The 25,966-nt window shown below is 42.6% G+C and overlaps 1 protein-coding gene across 1 annotated transcript; it reads right to left on the bottom strand.

Annotated features, from left to right (window-relative positions):
• Window positions 1–477: 477 nt before the first annotated feature.
• On the bottom strand, window positions 478–25,708 carry tlr9 (toll-like receptor 9). The gene is made up of 2 exons (XM_060835830.1): window positions 25,665–25,708; window positions 478–3,624 (listed from the first exon to the last, which is right to left on the bottom strand). The coding sequence occupies exons 1-2, from the start codon at window positions 25,704–25,706 to the stop codon at window positions 487–489; spliced, it is 3,180 nt and encodes a 1,059-aa protein (XP_060691813.1). The 5' UTR covers window positions 25,707–25,708; the 3' UTR covers window positions 478–486.
• Between the last annotated feature and the right edge of the window lie 258 nt (window positions 25,709–25,966).

Raw genomic sequence — 25,966 nt, 5'->3', positions numbered from 1 at the left:
TTCTCTCTCTGCAGATGCTGCCCGACTTGCCGAGTTTCTCCAGTGCTTCCTGGTTTTATTTCAGATTTCGAGCATCTGCAATATTTTGCTTTTACTCAATTAACACCACGGGGTTCTTCAATTCTACTGGTCTCCTCCCATTCCCAGGAAAATCAGCAGCAGTGAGATTGGAGGTGGAACATTGGCACATGATTATCATCTCCTGCCCTTGTCCCAACCCCGATCCTGGCAATGGAAATTTGGTCCTAGTTTCTAAAATCTCCCTTTCCACTTGAATCATGTGATTCATGAGCCAAGTTAAATTGATCAAAGTATTTGATAGACACTTTGGAAGAAACTCTTTCCTTAATTAGGTGAGTCCACATTGAAGGGCATCACGGAAGTTTGCAGGAGCTTAAAATGAGAGCTGGAACTTCAGGAAGTGTATCTTAACACCAAAGTGTAGTGGAAATCTTGTTACCAAGTTACGATGCTTTGTTCTTCAAATTACTGATTATGCCACAAGATGCTTTGTAAATTATATTCAAAGGGCAAAAAGCTCTCACTAAAATTTGGATCATATTGCAACCTGTTGTCTCTGGTCAATACTTTCTGAAATTTGAGCCAAAAGTATGGTTCCGCATATGGATTGTGGGGCCATCTTAAGACAGAAGCTTTGCACAACCTCTTGCGTAACTGCAGATACCTTGACTTTCTCAAGGATTGATCGAGAAGGACCAACACAATGACGTCAACCTTCTCATCCAATAGCCGCTGATGTGCAATGAAGAAGGCCTGTCTTAATTGTCCGCTCACAAAATAAGAGTTTGTCAGTATAAAGATTGTTTTCCTACTTTGGTAAATGGCGTCATACAAGTTCTCTATTGATGACTTTCCTGGAATCCAATCCCTCTCCTCAAGACAGAGCCTGAAACTGTTTGGGCCTTTCTTCTCCAGATTGACCACCAGTTCATCATAAACCCAGTCTGCAATCACTTTGCACGTGGTGTCGAAAACTATAAATGCATCGTAGTGCAGATTTTCCTGGTCGATTGTTGCACTCCCTTTTAACTTGGCAGCACAGACATGGAAGGCATACCAGAAATCCCAACCAAACAGCTTATTCAGTATTGGGAGGACTGTGAAAGTTACTGTTAGCAGAAAAGACAAGACAAAGCTGATGCTTCCGTAAACCTTTTGGCAGGAAAGGGGATTTGTTGAAAGAATGCTCATTCCTTGTTGCGATTCTGGAAACTCACATTTCCAACTTGTGGTGAGCTCTGGCAATGACACATTAGTGTCTTCGATAAAGTGAATAAACCAATCAGCATCACAGGTACAACTGAAAGGGTTATTGGCCAGAGCTAACACTTCCAAACCTCCCAGTAACTGAGAGGGAAAACTATTTTCGTTTAATATTTTTATACGATTATGGCTTAAGTCAAGATAACGCATCGCCTTGACTTTGGAGAAAAATTCACTGGGAAGTTCCATTATCATATTGTGATGCAGGACAAGTTTGGAAAATGTCTTGGGGAAGTGACATGGTGTTTTGGGCAAGCTATGAAGTAAATTATAGCTTAAGTCTAGAAGCTGTAGATTGACTAGCACTGTCAGATTATCCCAATGGAAAAAGTTGATTTGATTTTTGTTGATGTAAAGCTCTTTCAGACTTGGCGGGAATCGAACCATTGCGTCTGGGGGCACAGTCATCAGCTTATTTTCCGAGATGTCCAGGAAAGTCAAATTGTGAAGATTGTAGAAGAAACTCAAGTATGTGTTTGCTCCACTTTCCCACATTATGTTTAACATGTTGCCCTTAAAGTCTAATGCATTCAAAGAGTTGCTGTGCAGCTCAGTTGACACCCGCTGAGCTATTTGGTTATGGGCTAGACGTAAGTACCTGAGAGAAGGGAGCATCTTGATGAAGCTGAAATTATGCCCCATCCCTTTCATTTCAAAAGTGTAGCTGTTGTAACTGAGATCTAAAGTCTCAAGCAATGGGATCTCTGAAAACGCCTTGTCATGATAAAAATCAATTCTGTTGTGAGTAATGTCCAAGTGCTTCAGTTTTTTCAACTTGTTGAACTGAGAGCCATTTAGCGTCTGTGTCAGATAATTCGAAGACAACAAGAGGCATTCAACATCTTCCAATCCTTCAAAATCTTCAGCTTTAATATCTGCAATGTTGTTGGATGATAAGTCAAAGGTCTTTGCGTAAGAAGAACATCTTTGAAAGGAAAATCTATCTTTAGTGTTGGCATGCTCATTATTCTCACCTTCACTTCTTCTCTCAGAAATCTGTTGCTCTTGATAGCTGGTGGAGTCCTCTTCAATTCTGTTATTTTCATCACCGTACCACTTGGAACTCCGCCTTGAAAATGACACTTTGTTTTCCGACAGCCCAATGTATTTCAATGTCGTTATATTTTCAAACAATTTCAAGTCAACAGTCTGTATGAAATTCATTCGAAAGTTTACGGATTTAAGGTTGGGGAGCCTGAGCAGAGAGTGTATGCCTCTCTGATCTAGCCTGCTGAAGAAATACCCATCAATCTGAAATTTTCTCAAAGAAGTTAGGTTCACAAAAGAAGGAGGTAAGACCAGGCGATTAAAGGTTTTGTAAGGTTCATAGTTATACATCAGGTTGAGATCTTGTAGCATGTGGAGGTTTGCAAAGAATGTGGCGTTTTGAATTTCATAGGCAAGGAAGTTGTCTGACAGATCAAGTTCGGTTAAACCTCCCAGAGAGTGGAATAACTGGGCATCAAGCTTCCGAAGGGAATTACCTCTGAGCACGAGCTGCTTCAGTTTTCTAAGGGGGTGGAAGGCTCCAGGAGACAGCTCGATGGGTTTGTTGCCTTTACAAGGAAAACAGGGCTGGGAGGCATGATCGCATCGTTGGCAATTCCATGCCAGAAGAAGCTGCTCCAAATCAATGAGACCTTTAAAATCCTCTGCTGAAATGCGCTGAATCTTATTCTCGCAGAGACTCAGCCTAGTCAATGACCGCGGAAGACCTCTGGGCACAGCTTTCATGTTATTGAAGTCCATTTCGAGTATGTGCAGCCTCTGCATTCTCTTAAATGTGTCCTCTGCAATAGTCATTGAGGTGTTGCATGGATTTTGGTAATAGCAGTTCTTGCTGATATTCAGAACCTCCAGGTTTACCAGATTGGAGACGTTGCTAAACTGCAGATTGATGATATTGTTGAGGATCAACCTCAAGTCAATAAGGTTTGCAGGCAATGGTGGGATTCTCGTCAGACTGTTTCCTGTAAGGTCGATTTTTTTCAATTTGCGAAGGTGGACGAATGCTGTGGGTTCAATGGTCAGTTTGCATTCTTCACCAGGGGACCGGAGTTTCCCAGGACAACAGTTATAACTCAGGTCAAGTATCTCAAGGTTTGGGACACCAGAAAAAGATTGTCTCTTGATCTCTTGAAGTGAATTAAAATTTAGCAGCAGTGTGGTTGCATTTTCTGATCTGATTATAGGTATTGATATTAAACCCCTGTGGCTGCAATTAATCAGTCTGGACAGCCTTGCACCATCGCATGGCAGGAAGCTTGGAAAACGACAATGGGTGATGATGCAATTAAGAAGGACAAGCAGTAATTCTCTCAAACGATTCTTGCAAATATCCTGCAGTAAAGTAAAATGAGAATAATCATTTTTTAAAATCCTTTTTCTTATAAAATGACATTCTTGTATGATTTGATTCTCTCTGTCAATCAGAAGTCAATTGATGGGGTAAAGGCAATGACTGCAGATGCTGGAAACCAGATTCTGGATTAGAGTGGTGCTGGAAAAGCACAGCAGTTCCGGCAGCATCCGAGGAGCAGTAAAATCGACGTTTCGGGCAAAGCCCTTCATCAGGAATACCTGATGAAGGGCTTTTGCCCGAAATGTCAATTTTCCTCCTCCTCGGATGCTGCCGGAACTGCTGTGCTTTTCCAGCACCACTCTAATCCAGAAGTCAATTGATCTTTAATCATCGTACGAAGTATGGTTAGTAAATTTGCAGATAGAACATAGAATATTACAATGCCCTTCAGCCCTTGATGTTGCACCGACTGTGAAACCAATCTAAAGCCCATCTAACCTCACTTATTATCCTCCATATGTTTATCCAATGACCATTTAAATGCCCATAATGTTGGCGAGTCCCCTACTGTTGCAGGCAGGGCATTCCACATCCTGACTACTGTCTGAGTAAAGAACCTACCTCTGACATCTGTCCTATATCTATCACCCCTCAATTTAAAGCTAGTCATCACCATCCAAGGAAAAAGGCTCTCACTCTCCACCCTATCTAACCCTCTGATCATCTTGTATACCTCTATTAAGTCACCTCTTAACCTTCTTCTCTCTAATGAAAACAACCTTTCCTCATAAGACCTTCCCTCCATACTAGGCAACATCCTGGTAAATCTCCTCTGCATCCCTTCCAATGCTTCTACATCCTTCCTATAATGTGGTGACCAGAACTGTACAAGTACTCCAAGTGCGACCTCACCAGAGTTTTGTACAGCTGCAATATGACCTCATGGCTCCGAAACTCAATTCCTCTACTAATAAAAGCTAGCACACTGTACATCTTCTTAACAACCCTATCAACCTGGGTGGCAACTTTCAGAGATCTATGCACATGGACACCAAGATCTCTCTGCTCATCCACACTACCAAGAATCCTACCATTAGTTCAGTGCTCTTTATTACCGTTGCACCTTCCAAAATGAATCATCTCACACCTTACCACATTAAACTCCATTTGCCACCTCTCAGCTCAGCTCTGAGCTTATCTATGTCCCTCTGTAACCTGCAACATCCTTCCGCAATGTCCACAACTCCACCAACTTTAGTGTCATCCGAAAATTTACTAACCCATCCTTCTATGCCCTCATCCAGGTCATTTATAAAAATGACAAAGCAACAGTGGACCCAAAACACATCCTTGTGGTACCCCACTAGTAACTGATGAACATTTCCCATCAACCACTACCCTCTGTCTTCTTTCCATGAGCCAATTTCTGATCCAAAGCACTAAATCACCCTCAATCCCACACCGCTGTATTTTGTGTAATAGCCTACCATGGGGGAGCTTATCAAATGCCTTACTGAAATCCATATACACCACATCAACTGCTTTACTCTCATCCATCTTTTTAGTCACCTTCTCAACAGCTCAGTAAGGTTTGTGAAGCACAACCTATCCTTCACAAAACTGTGTTGACTATCTCTAAGCAACTTATTCCTTTCTAGATGATTATGAATCTTATCTCTTATAATCCTTTCCAAAAATTTGCCCACAACAGAAGTAAGGCTCACTGGTTTATAATTACCAGCATTGTCTCTACTCCCCTTCTTGAACAAAGGGTAAACATTTGCTATCCTCCAGTCTTCTGGCACTATTCCTGTAGACAATAACAACTTAAAGATCAAAGCCAAAGGCTCTGCAATCTTCTCCCTAGCTTCCCAGAGAATTCTTGGATAAATCCCATCTGGCCCAGGTGACTTATCTATTTTCGCGTTTTCCAGAATTGCTAACACATCCCCCTTATGAACCTTAATCCCGTCTAGTCTGATAGCCTGTATCTCAGCATTTTCCTTGACAACTCTGTCTTTTTCCTGTGGCTAACACCAAAATTGCAGGTGTAGTGGACAGCGAAGAAGGTACCTTAGATGGGCCAATGGGCTGAGGAATGGCAGATCGAATTTAACTCAGATAAACGTGAGATGCTGCATTTTGGAAAGGCAAATCAGGACAGGACTTATGCACTGAATGGCAAGATCCTCGGTAGCAATGCTGAACAAAGCGACCTTGAAGTGCAGGTTCATTGTTCCTTGAAAGTGGAGTCACAGGTAGATAGGATAGTGAGAAGGCATTTGGCATGCTTTCCTTTATTGGTCAGTGCATTGAGCTGGGAGGTCATGTTGCGACAGTACAGGACATTGGTTAGGTCACTTATGGAATACTGCATGTAATTCTGGTCTTCCTGTTAGGAAGGATGTTGTGAAACTTGAAAGGGTTCAGAAATGATTTCCAAGAATGTTGCCAGGGTTGGACCGTTTGAGCTATAGGGAGAGGTTGAATAGGCTGGGACTGTTTTCCCTGGACCACCGGAGGCTGAGTGGTGACTCAGAGGTTTATAAAATTGTGAGGTGTATGAATAGGATAAATAGACAAGGGCTTTTCCCTGGGGTCTGGGAGTCCAAATCTAGAGGGCCTCAGTTTGAAGTGAGAGGGGAAAGATTTAAAAGGGACCTAAGGAACAACCTTTTCATACAGTCCGTGGTCTGTGTAAGGAATGAGCTGCAGAGGAAGTGGTGGAGGCTGATACAATAACAACATTTAAAAGGATTCTGTATGAGTATATGAATAGGAAGTGATACGGGCCAAATAGGACTCGATTAATTTTGAATATCTGGTCAACATGAACAAGTTGGACTGAAGGTTCTGTTTCCATGCTTTACAACTTGATAATCCCTTCAGTGAGAAAGCATGCCATTCAGACTATCAAGATCACACCAGCCCTCTGAAAAGCATCCCTCCCAGGCCCAGACCCACCATCATTTCCCATGGCTAAACAGCCACTCTGAGCAATTTAGCATGGTCAATCTACCTGCACAGTGTTGGACTGCGGGAGGAAACTGGAGAAAACTCACACAAACATGGGGAGAACATGCAAACTCCACACAGGTAGTCACCCAACTCCTGGGCTCAATCCCTGATCCATCGTGCTGTGAGGCAGGAGTGCTAACCACAGAGATACTATGCTAATTGATAGTGCCTTTGACCCTGAATCAGAAAATTGTGGAGTTCAAGACCAAGCTGAGGGGTCTGATCAGTTAATGACACCTCTTCAGTGCAGTGTGGTACTGCGGGAATGTTGCATTATTTAAGATATTAAGAAAAGAATGAGAATGTGTGAGCAAATCTAGGAGGATGTGAGAAAGTAATGTTTTCACTCATCAAGTTGCTGTGGTGGAGGCAGGCTCAATTGAAGCATTCAGGACGGCTTTGGATAATCATTTGTACAGAAATGGTGGACAGGGACATGGGGAAAGGCAGTTATTGTTGACTAAAAACTGAAATGGACCAACCAAACAAATACTGGCTGCAAGAGCAGGTCAGAGGCTGGGAATTCTGTTGCAAATAATTCTTTTCCTTACTTAGAAAGCCTGTCCACCAGGAGTGTAATGGAATATTTTGCAATGCCGTTCCTCCCGATGATGTGTTGCCTCCCGGGTACCAAGGTCAGGGATGTCTTGGACCGCATTTACAGAATTCTTAAGAGGGAGAGCAGCCATAAATTGTGGTACACATCAGTACCAATGACATAGGTAGGGAAAGGGAGGAGGACCTGAAAAGAGAATATAGGGAGGTAGGTTGGAAGCTAGAAGGCAGGATGAGCAGACTGGTAATCTCACGATTGTTACCTGTCCATATGCTAGTGAGGTTAGGAATAGAGAGAGAGTGATGAACATGTGGCTGCAGGGCTGAAGTAGGAGGGAGGGCTTCAGATAAGTGAATCATTGGGATACCTTCTGGGGAAGGGTGGGTTGCACCTGAACTGGAGGGGTACCAATATCCTGGGTGGGAGGTTTACTAGAGCCCTTTGGGAGGATTTAAACTAGGCAGGGGGTGGGAACCTGAGCTACGGATTAGATAATGAAGTAGGTCGTGAACAGGCAGACACAGGCAGTCTGTGAGGAGAGATAGGCACTTCATTGGATAAAGGTGCAGTCAGTGTGATGTGTTGAAGTGTGTCTATTTTAATGCAAGAAGTATCAGGAATAAGGGTGACAAAGTCAGAGCATGGATCAGTACTTGGAATGATGATATTGTGGCCTTTACAGAGACTTGGATATCACAATGTCAGGAATGATTCTTGGATATTCCAGAATTTATATGTTTTGAAAGGAATGGGGGGGGAAGGTAAAAGAGGTGGAGGAGTGGCATTGCTAATTAGGGATAGTATCATAGCTGTAGAAAGGGAGATCGTTGAGGAGGGTTTGTCTACAGAGTCAGTATGGGTGGAAGTAAGAAACAGGAAAAGAGCAGTCACTTTATTGGGAGTTTTCCTCAGGCCTCCAATAGTGACAGAGACACAGAGAAGCAAATTGGGAGACAATGTGTCAAAGTAACAGGGTTGTTGTCATGGGTGACTTCAACTTCCCTAATGTTGATTGGAACCTACTTAGTTCAAATAGTTTAGATGGAACAGTTTTTGTCAGGTGTGTTCAGGAATGGTTCCAGATGCAATATGTAGAGGGGAGGCCATATTTGAGTTGGCAACGAACCATGCCAGTGTGTCAGATCTCTTGGTGAGGGAGCATTTCAGTGACAGTGATCACAATTCCCTGAACTTTACAATATTCATGGAGAGGGATAGGAGCAGATGGTATGGGAAAATACTTAACTGGGGGAGGGGGAATTAAACTGCTATTAGGCAGGAACTGGGGTGCCTAAATTGGGAACAGATGTTGTCAGGGAAATGCATGATAGAAATGTGGAGGTTGTTTAGGAAGCTCTTGCTGAGAGTGCTGGACAGGTATGTTCCACTGAGGTAAGGAAGAGATGATAGGGTGAAAGAACCTTGGGTGATGAGGGATGTGGAACATCTAATCACGAGGAAGAAGGGAGCTTTTTTAAGGTTGAGGAGGCAAGGATCAGACAGGGCTCTAGAGGGTTACAAAGTAGCCAGGAAGGAACTTAGGAGAGCCAGAAGAGAGCATGAAAAAACTTTAGCAGGTAGGATTAAAGAATCCCTCAGACGTTCTACACTCTTGTGAGAAACAAGAGGATGTCCAGAGTGAGGGTAGGGCCTATCAGGGATAATGGAGGGAACTGGCGCTTGGAGTCAGAGGAAGTAGGGGAGGGCCTTCATGAATACGTTTTTTCAGTATTCACTACTAAGAGGGACCTTGACATTTCTGAGGGCAGCATGAGACAGACTGATATGCTAGAACAGGTTGATGTTCGGAAGAAGGATGTGCTAAAAATTTCGAAAAACATAAGGGTAGATATATCTCCTGGACCAGACGGGATATGCCCTCGGTTACTACGGGAAGTGAGGGAAGAGATAGTTGCATCTTTGACGATGATCTTTGCATCCTCACTGTCTACTGGGGTAGTGCCAAATGATTGGAGGGTGGCAAATGATATTCCCTTATTTAAGTAAACGAATAGGGATAATCCTGGGAATTACAAACCAGGTCTTACATCAGTGGTGGGTGAAGTATTGGAGAGGATTCTGAGAGACAGGATTTATGATTACTTGGAAAAGCATAGTTTGATTAGAGATAGTCAGCATTGCTTTGTGAGGGGCAGGTCATGCTTCTGCGTGGGTTTCCTCCGACAGTCCAAAGATGTGCTAGTTAGGTGGATTGGCCATGGGAAATGCAGGGTTACAGGGATAAAGTGGGAGACTGGGTCTGGGGAGAATGTTCTTTGGGGGGGTTGGTACAGACTTGATGGGCTGAATGGCAGATTCTATAAGGGGTGGCACGGTGGCTCACAACACCAGGGTCCCAGATTCGATTCCAGCCTCAAGTGACTGTGTGGATTTGCACATTCCCCCCATGTCAGTGTGGGTTTCCTGTGGGTGCCCCGGTGTCCTCCCACAGTCCAAAGGTGTGCAGGTCAGATGAATTGGCTATGATAAATTGCCCGTAGTGTTAGGTGCATTAGTCAGAAGGAAATGGGTCTGGGTGGGTTACTCTTCGAAGGGTCAGTGTGGACTGGTTGGGCCGAAGGGCCTGTTTCCACACTGTAGGGAATCTAATCTAATCTTATTGAATTCTTTGAGGATGTGACAAAACACATTGCTGAAGGTAGAGCAGTGAATGTGGCATATATGGATTTTAGCAAGACAATTGATAAAGTTCCCTATAGTAGGCTCATTCAGAAAGGAAAGAAGCATGGGATACAGGGATATCTGGTTGTCTGGATACAGAATAGGCTGGCCCATAGAAGACAGAGGGTGGTGGTAGATGGAAAGTATTCCGCCTGGAGGTCGATGATCAGTACTGTTTCATGGGGATTGGTTCTGGGATCTTTGCTCTTTGTGATTTTTCTAAGTGACTTGGATCTAGAAGTGAAAGGGTGGGTTAGTAAGTTTGTCAATGACTTTTTTCCATGGCAGAAATATCTATCACAAAGGGGCATAATTTTCAGGTAATTGTAGTTGTGGATAGTGTAGAGGGCTGTTATAGGTTGCAATGAGATATTGACAGGATGCAGAACTGTGTTGAGAAGTGGCAGACGGAGTTCAACCTGGAAAAGTGTGAAGTCATTCACTTTGGAAGGTTGAATTTGAATGCAGAATACAGGGTTAAAGGCAAGATTCTTGACAGTGTGGAGGAACAGAGGGATCTTGGGGTCTATGTCCATAGATCCCTCATAGTTGCCATCCAGGTTGATAAGGTTGTTAAGAAGGCCTATGGTGTGTTGGGGTTCTATTGCTGAGGGATTAAGTTTAAGGGCTTTGAAGTTATGCTGCAGCTCTATAGAGTCCTGGTTAGATCACTTAGAATGTTGTGTTCTGTTCTGGTTGCCACATTATAGGAAAGAAATGGAAGCTTTAGAGAGGATGCAGAGGAGATTTACCGGAATGCTGCCTGGACTGGAGGGCATGTCTTATGAAGAAAGGCTGAGGGACCTAGGGCTTTTCTCATTGGAACGATGAAGGATGAGAGGTGAACTGATAGAGGTGTACAAGATGTTGAGAGGCATAGATAGAGACCTTCACAGGGTGGAAATGTCTACCACAAGGGGCATATTTTTCAGGTAATTGTAGGAAGGTTTAGGGGAGACTCAGAGGTAGGTTAGGTACTCAGAGAGAGGTGGGTGCATGGAATGCACTGCCAGCAGTAGTAGTACAGTCAGACATTAGGGACATTTAAGCGACTCTTGGATAAACACATGCAAATTAGTACAATTAAGTGTACATAGGTTAGTCTGATCTTAGAGTAGGATAAAAGGCTGGCACAACATTTAGTGCTGAAGGGCCTATACTGTGCTATACTGTTCTATGTTCTATGTTCACTGTTACTGAGTCAAAATCCTGGAACACCCTCCCTAAAACCATTGTGGGTATTTATATCACATGGGCAGTAATGGTTCAAGAAGGCAGCTCATCTGCCCCTTCTCCAGGGCAATTAAGGTCATGGATAAAGTCAATGGCCAAAGTCTTTCCCCCAGGTTAGGAAAGTTGTCCAAAACTAGAGGACTTAGGTGTAATGTGAGAAGGGAAAGTATTAAACCGGACTTGAGGGGCAATGTTTTCACACAGTTGTTTGGATTGAGCTGCCAGAGAAAGTGGTAGAGGTGATTACAACATTTAAAAGACATTTGGACAGGTGTATGAATGGACAAAGTTTGGAGAGATTTGGGCCAGAGGCAAATGGAACTCGTTCAGCTTAGGAAACCTGGTCAGCATGGACGGGTTGGACCCAGGAGTGTGTTTCTGTGCGGTATGATTTTTTGACCCGATGAATGTAAGGGGTCGCAGATTCAAAGGTGAGATGAAAAGGAAGTACTCTTCTCAAAGACTCATGAATCTGTGGAATTCACCATCCCAGTGTGCAGCAAATACTGGGACATTGAGTAAATTTAAGGAGTCGAAACGTGTGGCATGGGAAAAGCGCAGCAGGTCGGGCAGCATCCAAGGAGTGGGAGAGTTAACATTTCGGGCATAAGCCCTTCATCAGGAATGTTGTGGGGAATGGGGGCTGAGAGATAAATAGGAGGGTGGGGGTGGGGGTGGGGCTGGGGGGAAGGCAGCTGGGAAGGCGATTGATAGATGCGGTGGGGGGTGATTATGGGGAGGGTGGAGTGGATAGGTTGTAAAGAGGCTATCAGGCTTTATATGCTTTAAGGACTGGAGAATAGCTAATATTCCTTTGGTTAAGAAGAGCAACAGGGAAAACCTTGGAAATTACAGGCTGATGAGACTATGTCAACGATAGGGAAATTATTGAGAAGACTCTTAGGGAAAGAATTTACAAACCTTTGGAAAAATGTTGACTTCACGATCGGCAGCACGGTTTTGTGTAAGAAAGGTTGTGTCTCATAAATCTTTGAGGAAGTAACAAAATGATTGATGAGGCAGGGCAGTAGATGTTGTCTACAGTGACTTTAGCAAGGCCTTTGACAAGGTCTTCATGGCAGGTTTATAGGAAAGGGGAAGTCACATGGAACCCACTATGAGCTTGTAAGGTGAATATGGAACTGGCTTAGTGATAAACGACGGAGAGTAGTGATGTTGGGTATTTTTCTGACTGGAGATCTGTGAGCAGTGGTGTTCTGAAGGGACTGGTGCTGGGTCCCCTGTTGTTCATAATATATATAAATGGTTTAGAGGAGAATGTGGATGGTCTAATGTGTAAGTTTGTGGATAACACAAAGACTGCAGATAGTGAGGAAGATTGCCAGAGAATCAGCAGGACATGGATAGTCTGGAGACTTGGGCAGAGAAATGGCAGATGGAGTTTAATCCAGACAAATGTGAGGTGATGTATTTTGGGAGATCTAATGCAGGAGGGAATTTTACACTAAATGGTGAACCCTTAGTAACATCAACATACAGAGGGATCTCAGAGTACAAGCCCACACTTCCCTGAAAGTGTGTAACAACACAAGTGGGTAAGATGGTTCAGAAGGCATATTTCATACTTGCCGTCATTGGTTGGGGCATAGAGTATAAAAATTGACAAGTTATGTTACAGCTGTATAGAACTTCAATTTGGCCACATTTTGAACAATGTAAAAGGTTCTGGTTGCTACATTACCAGAAGGATATGGAGACTTTGGAGAGGGTACTGAAATGGTTTACCAGGATGTTCCCTGGTTTGGAGGAATCTCAGCTATGAAGAGATTGGGCAAACTTGGTTTGTTTTCATTTGAATGTCAAAGGATGAGGGAAGGATGATAGAAGTTTACAAAATTGGGAGAGGCATGGGTAGAATAAATAGTTTTCCCAGAGTAGAAATGTCACTTACTAGGGAACATGGGCTTAAGGTAAAAGATTGTAAGTTCGAAGGAGATATAAGAGGCAAGTTTTTTTGCACAGTGGATAGTGGGTGTCTGAAATGTGCTGCCAAAGGAGGTGGGTACAATAGCAACACTTAAGAAGCATTTTGACAGCTATATGTATAAGCAGGGATTAGAGAGGGATAAAATATTGGTGCAGTCTTAGTGGGCTAAAGAGCCTGTTCCTCTACTGTACTTTGCCCGTTGAGAAGGATAGATGTTTAACTAGGAAAGGGTTGAAGGGTTTTGCAGAGTGGATAGGAAAGTGGAGTTGAGGCTAAGGTGAGATCAGCCATGATCGTACCAGACAGCAGAGCAGCTGAAGGGGCTGAATGGCCACTCTAGTTCCAAGTTCATATGTCCTTATTTAATGATGACAGCAGCTTTACCAACTCTAACGAGGCTTGACATGACTGAATATAAAGAAACTTGAGTGGCATCTAACAGTTTTAGCATTTACTGCTTCCAACACAGGCACATTGTCTTTGTATATCAACTGCAAAATGTACTACAGCAACTCACCAAGACTCCTTAGCCAATATCTTCCATATTCGCAACCTCCGCCAGCTGGGGCTATGGGCAGCAGATGCATTGGAACACCACCACTGGCAACTTCCCTCAAAACCACCCACCATCTGGATTTGGAATTAGATTGCCATTCCTTCATTGGGACTAAATACTGCTACTCCCTCACTGAAGGCATTGTGGATATATACACGACATGGGGGCAGTGATTAGATTAAATTAGATTACTTACAGTGTGGAAACAGGCCCTTCGGCCCAACAAGTCCACACCGACCCGCCGAAGCGCAACCCACCCATACCCCTACATTTACCCCTTTACCTAACACTACGGGCAATTTAGCATGGCCAATTCACCTGACTCGCACATCTTTGGACTGTGGGAGGAAACCGGAGCACCCGGAGGAAACCCACGCAGACACGGGGAGAATGTGCAAACTCCACACAGTCAGTCACCTGAGGTGGGAATTGAACCCAGGTCGCTGGTGCTGTGAGGCAGCAGTGCTAACCACTGTGCCACCGTGCCGCCCAAATTTTTTTAGAATACTTACAGTGTGGAAACAGGCCCTTCGGCCCAACAAGTCCACACCGACCCGCTGAAGCGCAACCCACCCATACATTTACCCCTTACCTAACACTACAGGCAATTTAGCATGGCCAATTCACCTGACCCGCACATCTTTGGACTGTGGGAGGAAACCGGAGCACCCGGAGGAAACCCACGCAGACACGGGGAGAACGTGCAAACTCCACACAGTCAGTCGCCTGAGTCGGGAATTGAACCCGGGTCTCAGGCGCTGTGAGACAGCAGTGCTAACCACTGTGCCACCGTGCGAAGGCAGCTCGCCAGCACCTTCTCCAGGGAAATTAGGGATGATGAATAAATGTTGACCTAACTAGTGATGGCCACGTTCTGCAGACAAGTAAAAAGGAGTGCAGCAGAGATCGCTATGTCAGAGCCTCTCCAAACAATACTGTTCACAGAGTTGACCATGGTGTGAATTATCACCTTATGACATCAATACCCTTTGGTGAAGATGTCCAAGAAGGACTAAACTAACAATTAGAATTTCATCAATCAAGTTTTGCGGTGTTTGGGATATGATAAGTAGAAGTACCTTGACCCCAACTTCTCTCCACTTTGTGCTAAAATTTCAAAAGAGGCAGCACACTATCCATTGCCTTCCACTGTTATCTCCCTTTATCAGAAGTACAAAAAGTACTCAAAGTTGACATAACGGATGTGATAAGTGAACACGTAATACAGTTAAGCCTAGTCAGCATGGATTTGTGATTGGGAAATTGTGTTTGATGAAATTATAGAGTCATAGAGTAAAACAGCATGGAAACAGGCCCTTTGGCCCAAACTGGTCCATTTTGACCATGGTGCCCACTCAGCTAGTTCCAATTGCTCACATTTGGTCCCTATCCCTCTAAACCTTTCCCAACCACATATTCCAAATGTTTTTTAGATGTTGCTCTTGTAGCTGCCTCAACCGTTTTCTCTGGCAGCCCATTCCATATACGCACCACCCTCTGTGTGAAGAAGTTGCCTCTCAGGTCCTTCTTAAATCTTTCCCCTCTCACCTTAAACCTATGTCCTCTAGTTTACAATTCCTCATCCCTGGGAAAAAGACTGTATGTATTCATGCCATCTATGCCCCTAATGATTTTATACACTTCAATAAAGTCACCCCTCATTCTCCTACGTTCCAAGGAAAAAAGTCCTATCCTTGCCAATCTCTCCCTACTAGTCCTGGCAACATCCTCAAAAATGTTCTCTGCACTCTTTCCAGTTTAACTATGTCTTTCCTACAACAAGGTGACCAAAACTGTACAACAGTTTTTTGAGGATATTACTTACAGAACTGAGAAGGGGAAGTATTTGGACATAGTACATTTGGATTTTCAGAGGGCTTTTGATAAAGTTCTCCAGCGTAAGCTGATTAGCAAAATTAGGGCACACAAGTAAAACACTGGCATGGCTTAAGGATTGGCTAAAAGATAGAACACACAGAATAGGGAAAAGGGGCAGGTCTCATACTAGGAGATTGGAACTAGTAGGATCCATAAGGACCTGTACTTAGACCCCAGCTATACACAATACATTTCAATGTTCTGGATGTGGGGATTCAGTGTAATATTTCCAAATTCGTGGATGGCACAAAGCTAGAAGGCAGTGCAAAAATAAACAAGTTAAGTGGGCACAACAAGGCTAGACGGCATTTATTTTAATGCAAGGATCCTTGCAAGTAAGTTGAGGATGTGGCTAACTGCAAAAGAGGATTGGGAAAGTTTTAAAAACCAACAAAAGACAATCAAAAAAAGGTGGAGGAAAGAAACTTTGAGGGTAAACTTGCAAGTAATGTCAAGACAGACAGCAAGAGTTTCTTTAAATATAGACAAAGGAAGAGAAAAGCCCAAGTGAACATAGCCCTCTCAGAGAATGAGGCTAAACTACTAATAGTCATAGAAACCCTACTGGGAGGAAAGAGGCCATTCAGCCCATCAAATCTGCACTGACCCACTGAACAGCAGTCCACCCAAGCCCAGCCTCTTACCCTACCCCTGTAACCACACACTTTCCATGGCTAATCCACCTAGCCTGCATATTCCTGGGCACTACAGACAATTTAGCATGGCCAATCCACCTAATAAGGGACCAGAAAATGGCAGGGGAGTTGATAAATGTTTTGCATCAGTCTTCACGGCAGTTACACCAAAAGTATTTCATAATTATTGAGTAATGAATGTGCAAAATAAGCAAGGGAAATAAATCTAATAAGTATAACTAGGGAGAGAAACTAATGGGACTAAAAGCCAGTATGTCCCCCAGACCTGGTGGACTGCATCCTCAGGAATTAAAGGGAGTAGCTACAGATATTGTGGACACACTGGGAATAACCTTCCAGAAACCCTTGTATTCTGGAAAAGTTCCAGAGGTTTGGAAAATTGCCAGTGTGAGACGCCTTTATTAAGGAGGGAGCAAGGTAAATATAGTCCAGTTATTTTAACATTTGTTGGGATGGCACAAATTCATGCTGACTAGTCTTACATCCAGCTGAGATGATGAATAAAGTCTCAGTTTGGAATCCCATTTGGAAAATGGCAACTCCAAGGAGTTAAGCACAACCTCATTATGCAGTGAAGTGTCAGTCTGGATAATGATGTTACGTCCACAACTGGTTAGTTCAGTTGGTTGGATAGTTGATTTATCATGCAGAGTGATGCCAACACCAATTCCTGCACTGGCTCAGGATGGGCTCTCATTCACAACCTCTCCTCTTGCCTGAGGTGTGGTGACTCTCAGATTAAATCACCACCAAAACATAGGTTAACTCAGTGGTTAGCACTGCTGCCTCACAGCAACAGGGACCCAGGTTCAATTCCATCATGTGTGGAGTTTGCACATTCTTTCTCTGGGTGCTCTGGTTTCCTTCCACATTCCAAAGATATGCAGGTTAGGTAGTACTCAGGGATGAGTAGGTTAGGTGGATTGTCCATGGGAGTTACAGGAGGAGGGTTGGGGACTGAGTCTGGGTGGGATGCTCTTTAGAGGGTCAGTGTGGATTCGATGGACTGAATGGCCTGCTTCCACACTGTAGGGATGCTCTGTGATAGAAAACTGTTTCAGTCTGTAATAAAGAATGCAAAAGAAGAGTATTTCGAAGTCCATAATATGATCAAACAGCTTCATGATGGGGAAAACATGCCTGACAAATTTGCTAGAACTCTTTAAGATGATAAGAAGCAGACCCTGCATCCTCTTGAGTTTTGAAGAATGAAAAGTGATTGTGTAGAAACCAACAAGAACATTTAAAGGGACAGACAGGTTAGATGCAGATAAGATATCAGTATCTAATTCTGTTAATGGGTTGCTAAATACAAACGACTTAAAGATAGCAAGGTGTTAGAATCACTGGTTTCTCATTTCAATGGAGTGGGGTGGGAGGGTGGAATGGAGAGCTTGCTCATGATGACTTTGGGGATACACATGCAAATTTTTTCTGTTTCTTCCCACGATGTGAGTGTCACCTGACTATTTATTACCCATCCCTAATTGCCCAGAGAGCAGTCAAGTGTCAACACCATGGCAGTTTCCTTCCTGAAAGGAGAATAGTGAGGCAGATAGGTTTTACTGACAATCGACAATAGTTTCATAGTCATTATTAGACTCATAATTCCAGATTTTTATTGAGTTCAAATTTCACCATCTGCCATAGTGGGATTTGAAACCAAGCCCCCATCATGTTAGCAGGATTCTGGTTTATAGCCTACTGATAATACAACTTGGTTTTTACCTTCCCATTTTATATACTTGTGCAAGTATGTAAAACATAAATCAATATAATGATATAAAAGCTATCAATGCAGCAGAGGAAAGCCCTTTTAGCAACAGGATGTAAGATAGAATCTATGTAATAATAGGCAAAATGGATCATAAAATTTTGGCAGATTAGCCGAACTGTACAATATCATCTGACCCAGCATGCATGCTAAGAATTTGCTGCAGATGGTCCAAGGATATAGTCAACCTCAATTAGATTTTGGTCGAAATCCTAAAGTCTGTCAGCAATAAATGTTTAGCTGAAGATTGGAAGGGGCCGCAATTAGCTCTATCTTCCCTAAGTATTTAAATGCATTCCTGCAATCAAAAGAGCTTTTATTCAAGTTGAAGTCTCAGAAAGAATTCAACGAGTCTTAGACTTATTTGAGGCATTGGAAAGCTCAGTCAGTGGGTCTGGGAGTGAATGTGCCCCTTGAAAGGGATGGTGAAGCATGGAAAGGAATCCAGTTAATAAGAGGAGGATGTCAAACAGCAAGACTCCAGAAAGTGATCACAGGGATATTCATAGAGAACAAGGCCAGGAATGATACCAAGAGCAAAAGGTGCGTGCTCACCAAGCCTTTGTGACTGCAAAGCAATCAGGATACAGCTTCCAACAACATTACTGCGATGAATTCCAGGGCTGAAGGGAATTTGGGGTATGCCCAGAAGCCCCACATCAAGGACACTCAGTGTTGTGCTATTGATGGATATGTAAGGAAAATAAATGCTTCTTGATGGTGCATATAAAGCTCAGGTCAGATTTGTAATTTGAGAAACAATTGAGTGACCAGTAGGTGAGGGTAGACTCCCCAACAGTAGGAGAAGTGAATTTCAAGTCATTCCTAGCACTTTAAACAACATAGTCATGGGCATGTAAATCTGTTGATGTCAAAACAGCACTTCTGAGTGGTTGAAAAATTCAGACAGAAGAATTTTAAAGCCTCTGAAACTATAGAACATAGCACATAGAACATTACAGCGCAGTACAGGCCCTTCAGCCCTCGATTTTGCGCCAACCTGTCATACCAATCTGAAACCCATCTAACCTACACTATTCCATGTACGTCCATATGTTTGTCCAATGACGACTTAAATGTACTTAAAGTTGGCGAATCTACTACCTTTGCAAGCAAAGCATTCCATACCCTTACTACTCTGTGAGTAAAGAAACTACCTCAAACATCTGTCCTATATCTATCAGCCCTCAATTTAAAGCTATACCTCCTCATGCTCGCCGTCACCATTCTTGGATAAAGACTCTCCCTGTCCACCCTATCTAACCCTCTGATTATCTTATATGTCTCTATTAAGTCACCTCTCAACCTTCTTCTCTCTAACGAAAACAGCCTCAAGTCCCTCAACTTTTCCTCGTAAGACCTTCCCTCCAAACCAGGCAACATCCTAAGAAATCTCCTCTGCATCCTTTCCAAAGCTTCCACATCCTTCTTATAATGCGGTGACCAGAACTGGACACAATACTCCAAGTGCAGCTGCACTAGAGTTTGGTACAGCTGTAGTATAATCTCATGGTTCCGGAACTCGATCCCTCTATTAATAAAAGCTAAAACACTGTATACCTTCTTAATAACCCTGAAAATGTGTTGCTGGATAAAGTGCAGCAGGTCAGGCAGCATCCAAGGAACAGGAAATTCAACGTTTCGGGCACAAGCCCTTCATCAGGAATAACCCTGTCAACCTGGGTGGCAACTTTCAAGGATCTGTGTACCTGGACACCAAGATCTCTCTGCTCATCTACACTACCAAGAATCTTACCATTAGCCCAGTACTTTGCATTCTGGTTACTCCCACCAAAGTGGATCACCTCACACTTGTCCGCATTACACTCCATTTGCCATCTCTCAGCCCAGCTCTGCAGCTTATTTATGTCTCTCTGTAACCTACAACATCCCTCGTCACTATCTACAACTCCACCGACCTTAGTGTCGTCTGCAAATTTACTAACCCACCCTTCTGGAGATACAGAAGGGAAATTATTGAGATAAATGAAACTTCCAGCATGTGGTATTTTTCACTTAGGCCTGTCATGTTAAAAACTAGTTATATTTTGCTAAAAACAGTCTCAGCAATGTTTTGTAGGAGAAAATTACGCAGATGTTGGAATCTGTACTGAAAGCAACAAATGTTGGAGATCAAGGCATGTCAGACACAGTCCATGGAGAGAGAGCAAGCTAACTTTTTGAATCTAGATGAGTCTTCATTAGTGCTGAAGTGAAGTGAGGAGGGGACAGCATTTATGCAATGTTTTGTTGAAACAGTGAAGAAAGGTTAGAAAGTAGTTCCTTAATGAATGTAAATGATTTCCTATTGGGAGGACCTGAGGCACTGGAAAAATTAGCAATGGATAAAACTATAAGGGAATTCAAACTTGAAACTCAGGTCTCAGGAGCTTTTAAAATGATAAAGTTTGGTATTAGACTGACTAAGTGGGGAATAACTTGAAATCAACAGACCCACTGAGGAAATGTTAATAGGATTCTGATAAATTGGGTCAGATCTAGGCGAAAAAAGGATCCCTACAAGCAAGGAAAAAGCAGATCAGCAGAGAAGGTTCATCTGGCAATTAAAGTGGTTCAATGTGTTCTAATCAACCTGTTCAGAAATGTTATTACACATCTCTAGACCAGGTGGGACTTGAACTTGAGCCTTCCTGATGAAGGGCTTATGCTCGAAACGTCGAATTCTCTATTCCTGAGATGCTGCCTGGCCTGCTGTGCTTTGACCAGCAACACATTTGCAGCTCCTAGCTCAGAGGAAAGCACATACCACTGCACTATAAGAATCCCCCTGCTCAGTAAGCGTTAGTTTAAAAGCTTACTTAATTGGACCATAATTAGCAAGATTCAGACCAACACAGGGATCCTTGGAATGGATTCCTAATCTACCACCTAAACCACTTGGCCACTACATGCACACAATGTAGATCAGTAAGTGTGATAATGCATTAGAATTTGTACCATTTCATAGAGTCATAGCATCATAGAGATGTATAGCATGGAATCAGACCCTTTGGTCCAACTTTGTCAAAATATGTTACTGTTAAAGAAGGCTTGAAGATAAGTAAGACATTGAAGAAGTTAATTTTAGAGCAGTGTACGCTCAGATTCCCAGACTTGGGTGACCCAGAATAATAATATTAGGCTTCAGTCAACAATGAAATTAATGATGCTTCACAAGTTAGTTTCTCAATGCTTATTCAAATACAGCAGGATTCACTACATCTTTAGTGGGAAGAAATACCCATTTTCTTAGATACTGATAAAAATGGAAAGACTAGATAAAAGTATTTTCACTGCAGAAACACTTGCAGTGGTAGACGTGAACGGTATGGCTGTGTATTTGCCAAGTATTTTAAGGGATTTTCTATATTGGAGGTAATCAGAAAACAATTTAAATACTATAATTGATAGCCGTTCACTCTGGAACAATGTTCACTCAGTGAAAAATGCTGTGGGAAAGCCATTGGAGGATAGATCTTATGAGTAAAACAGAAGCTGGAAAGTAAGGAGATGTTGAAAATAAAATTAGTAGATTCAGATCATCAAGCAACAGATTACATTACAAAGAGGAGTGCTTATCTGACCAAATAGTTGGATCTTGTTGAAGTGGAGACCCTTGTGTTATCATGAATTGTTGTAATCTTATTGATCTCTTTTGTTTTCAAGAAGTATAGGAATATAGAGTTTGTCAGAGATTGATTGCACAATAAGTAAACATATAATTTATCATCATTTTGTATACTTTCAAATAAATAGCTTTTTTGTCATTTGTTTATCAGGAAAAAAGGAAAGAAGGATTCTGTTAGTATCTAAATCTGTTAATAGGATGCTAAAAACCAGAGAATTAAAGGTAATTTATTCTTATTGCTTATTGCTGCCCCTTTTGCAACATCATCTGAAAAAGGTTGGGTTCCATACCGAGAGTGGTCCCAGTTTGGTGCTACTTTCCCCAGCCCTCCATCTTCTCCAAACTGATAGATGACCTCTCCAATATCCAGTTGTAACTGAATAGAAATTTCCTCCAACAAATATTGTGAAGACTGAAGCCATTGTCTTTGGTCTTTACCACGAATTTCATTCTCCATCCCCCTCCCCCTCCCCCTCCGAGGCAAACAACTAAGGCTGAACCATACTGTTTGCAAACTTGGGGTCTGAGATGACTCAGATGATCTTCTAGTTACAAACTAATGTTGTCACTACATCTGCATGTTTATAACTTGGCAATGTCACCTGATTTGAATCACCTCATCAGCTCATCTGCTGATGAAACCATCGCTGATGCCTATGTTACATCTAGGCTTGATTATTCTGATGCACTTCCATCTTCTGTACGTCATAATCCTAAACTCAGCTAAATCTCTGCTGTCATGTCCTAACAAAGAGATTCTAAAAATACATTAAGAGTAAGAGAACAACTAGAGAGAGAATGGGTGGCCCAATGGCAATGGGCGGCATGGTGGCACAGTGGTTAGCATTGTCACCTCACAGCACCAGAGACCCGGGTTCAATTCCCATCTCAGGCAACTGACTGTGTGGAGTTTGCACATTGTCTGTGTGGGTTTCCTCAGGGTGCTCTGGTTTCCTCCCACAGTCCAAAAACGTGCAGGTTATGTGAATTGACCATGCTAAATTGCCTGTAGCATTGGGTGAAATATAAGGGAATGGGTCTGGATGGGTTGTGCTTTGGTGGGTCGGTGTGGACTTGTTGGGCCGAAGGGCCTGTTTCCACACTGTAAGTAATCTAATCTTAAAAAAAAAGAATTGGGCCCCTTAAAGATCAAATTGTTTATCTTTGTTCATCTCTCGGGAGATGGGAGAGATATTAAACGAACATTTTCCGCCAGTTTTTACTGTGAGGAAAGAAATGGAGGCTAGAGAACTCAGGGGAATCCATTTGATGTTTTGAAAATAGTTCACAAGACAGAAGATGGAATGTTGGGGTTCTCAGAAAATATAAAAGTGGATAAATCTCTGGTACCTGATCTGATGTATCTCTGGATGCTATGGGAAGTTAGGGAGGAAATTGTGGGGACCCTTGCAGAAATATTTATGTCACCTATAATTATGGGTGAGGTGCTGAATGACTGGAGAGTGGCTAATGTTGTGCCTTTGTTTAAGAAAGGATGTAAGGAGAAGCCTGGGATTCATAGACCTGTAAGTCTGACTTCGGTGGCGGGTAAGTTGTTGGGAGGAGATTCTGGAAGATAGGAATTATATGCAATTGGAGAGGCAAGGAATGATTAGGGATAGTCAGGATTGTTTTGTGCAAAGAAAATCATGTCTCATAAACTTGATTAAAATTTTTGAGCAAGTAACTAAGAAAACTGATGAGGGCAGAGTGGTGGATGTTGTTTACTTGGACTTTAAGAAAGCCTTTGATAAGGTTCCACATGGTAGACTAATTGGTAAAGTCAGATCACATGGGATTTAAGGTGAGCTTGCCAATCGCATGCAAAGTTGGCTTAACAGCAGGAGACAGACGGTGCTGATGGAGGGTTACTTTTCAGACTGGAGGCTGTTACAAGCAGTGTTCCATAGGGATTGGTGGTTCCACTTTTGTTTATCATTTATATAAATGATTTTCATGGCAATTTAGGAGACTATGGTTAATAAGTTTGCAGATGACACAAAATTGGTTGGACAGGGGACAATGAAGAAGGTAATTTAAGATTGCAAAGAGATCTTGATCAATTGGGTCAACGAGGTGAGGTGTAATGGATGAAGTTTAGTTTTGATAAATGCGAGGTATTGCATTTTGGTGAAACAAGCAAGGGCAGCACTTATAAAATTCATGATAGGACCCTGGGTGGTGCTGTAGAACAGAGAGACTTAGGGGTTCAGGTACATAATTCATAGAATCCCCACAGTGTGAAAACAGACCCTTCAGCCCAACAAGTCCACAGTGATCCTCCAACGAATATCCCACCCAAACCCATTCCCCTACATTTACCTCTGTCTAATGTACATAACCCACACATCCCCAAACACTATGGGGCAATTTAGCATGGCCAATTCACCTAAACTGCACCTCTTTGGATTGTGGGAAGAAACTGGTTCACCTACAGGAAAACCACACAGACACAGGGAGAATGTGCAAACTCCACATAGACAGTCACCCAAGGCTAGAATTGAACCTCGGTCCCAGGCGCTGTGTGGCATCAGTACTAAGCAGCATACTACCCCTATGAAGTTTAAATCACATGTAGACAGAGTGGTTAAGAAGGAGTTTAGCATGCTCGTTTTCATTGTTCTTTTAGAATAGGAGTTGGATGTGAATTGAGGATTTACAGGATAATAAGGTCTCTACTGGAGTACTGTGTTCAGTTCTGGTCGCCCTGTTATAGGAAGGATATTATTAAGCTTGGGATGGCTCAGAAACGTTTTTCCAGGAAGTTGCCAGGAATGGAGGGGTTGAGTTATAAGGAGAAACTGGGTAGGCTGGGACTTTTTCACTAGAGTGTAGGAGGTTGAGGGATGACTTTATAGAAGTTTATAAAATCATGAGGATACAGACAAGATGAATGACAGGTGACTTTTTCCGAGGGTGGGAATTTCAAGACTAGGGGCATATTTTTAGGTGAGAGGAGAAAGGTTTAAACAAGACATGAAGGGCAACTGTTTGACCCAGACTGTGGTTAGTGTGTGGAATAAACTCCTAGAAGAAGAGGTACATGCAGATACAGTTACAATGTTTAAAAGATATTTGGATAAGCACATGAATAAGAAATGTTTGGAAGGAGTTGGGCCAGGTGGGACAAGTTTAATTTGGGATTATGGTCTGTATGTACTGGTTGGAATTATGGTCGGCATGGAAAATTGAAGGGTCTGTTTCCGTGCTCTATGACTCTATAACTCACCTGTTACCCCAATGATCACTGTTCGACATCAGTTTCCTATTGATCAACATCTTGATGTTAAAATTCTCAGTTGAAAATGCATTGCTGGTTAAAGCACAGCAGGTCAGGCAGCATCCAAGGAATAGGAAATTCGACGTTTCGGGCATAAGCCCTTCATCAGGAATCCTGATGAAGGGCTTATGCCCGAAACGTCAAATTTCCTATTCCTTGGATGCTGCCTGACCTGCTGTGCTTTAACCAGCAACGCATTTTCAACTGTGATCTCCAGCATCTGCAGACCTCATTTTTTACCCCACGTTAAAATTCTCACCCTTGTTTTTATATCTCTCCATGGCCACACCTCTTTCTAAGCTGTGCAGTCTCTTTGACACTTCCAACCTTCAGTCTATCTGCGTTTCTCAAACTCTAATATCTTGTGCTCTGACATTGGCAAACTCGCCATCTCAGGAATATCATCTCTGTGTCTCTCCAGTTTTCTAACCCACTCTTTGCCTTTAGGAGCTCTGTAAAACCTTGCACTAGAATGGAAGGGTCCATGAATCACAATGAATGCAAAGAGACAGGGCATTACACATAATGAAGATAAGGGTTCAATATTGGGATATGGAGGACAAAACCCAATGAACAATTGAAGATAAGTTTCCATTCCTGATTGTGAAGAGATGGAAAATTGGATATGACACCTCATTTGTACATCATTCTGTTATGGAGCTGATAAAGTTCTAAAGACTGAAAAGGGAGGAGAGATAAGAGAGATATAAACATATTTTATAAACTTTACTTTCCTCTTTTGAAGCTTAGCCAAAGCTGAAAAGCTATTTTCCCAATTCTGTTTCCCTAGCCTGTGGAAAATAAGTTTGCACGCAATGCACTTGACCCAAATTGCAAAACTGTCTCCATGAAATCTTAAATGTACTTACCATTTTATCAGTATCTTTCGCAATTGCAACTTCGTCAATCATGAAAGCTCTGTCTTTGAGTCCAAACTTATCAAAATTGATCTGCTGGCTCCAATTGTAATGTAGTTATTTGGTCACATGAGATTGAGTGCAACCAGCTGTGTTTCCTTTTGCGGAACCAACTGCGAGTTGTAACTCACTGCTAAAGTTTCACTTCTCTTCTGCTTCAGAAATAGTCATAAAAGTTTGCACAATCTCTGGTGATGCAGCAGTTGCATTTTTGAAGCTGATCTCCTGAGGCATTTCTCGCGCAGAGTGAAACA

Source organism: Hemiscyllium ocellatum, chromosome 14 (genome assembly GCF_020745735.1).
Source record: "Hemiscyllium ocellatum isolate sHemOce1 chromosome 14, sHemOce1.pat.X.cur, whole genome shotgun sequence".
In the NCBI taxonomy this organism is placed as follows: Eukaryota; Metazoa; Chordata; class Chondrichthyes; order Orectolobiformes; family Hemiscylliidae; genus Hemiscyllium; species Hemiscyllium ocellatum.
This window is presented reverse-complemented; position numbering and strand designations above follow the sequence as displayed.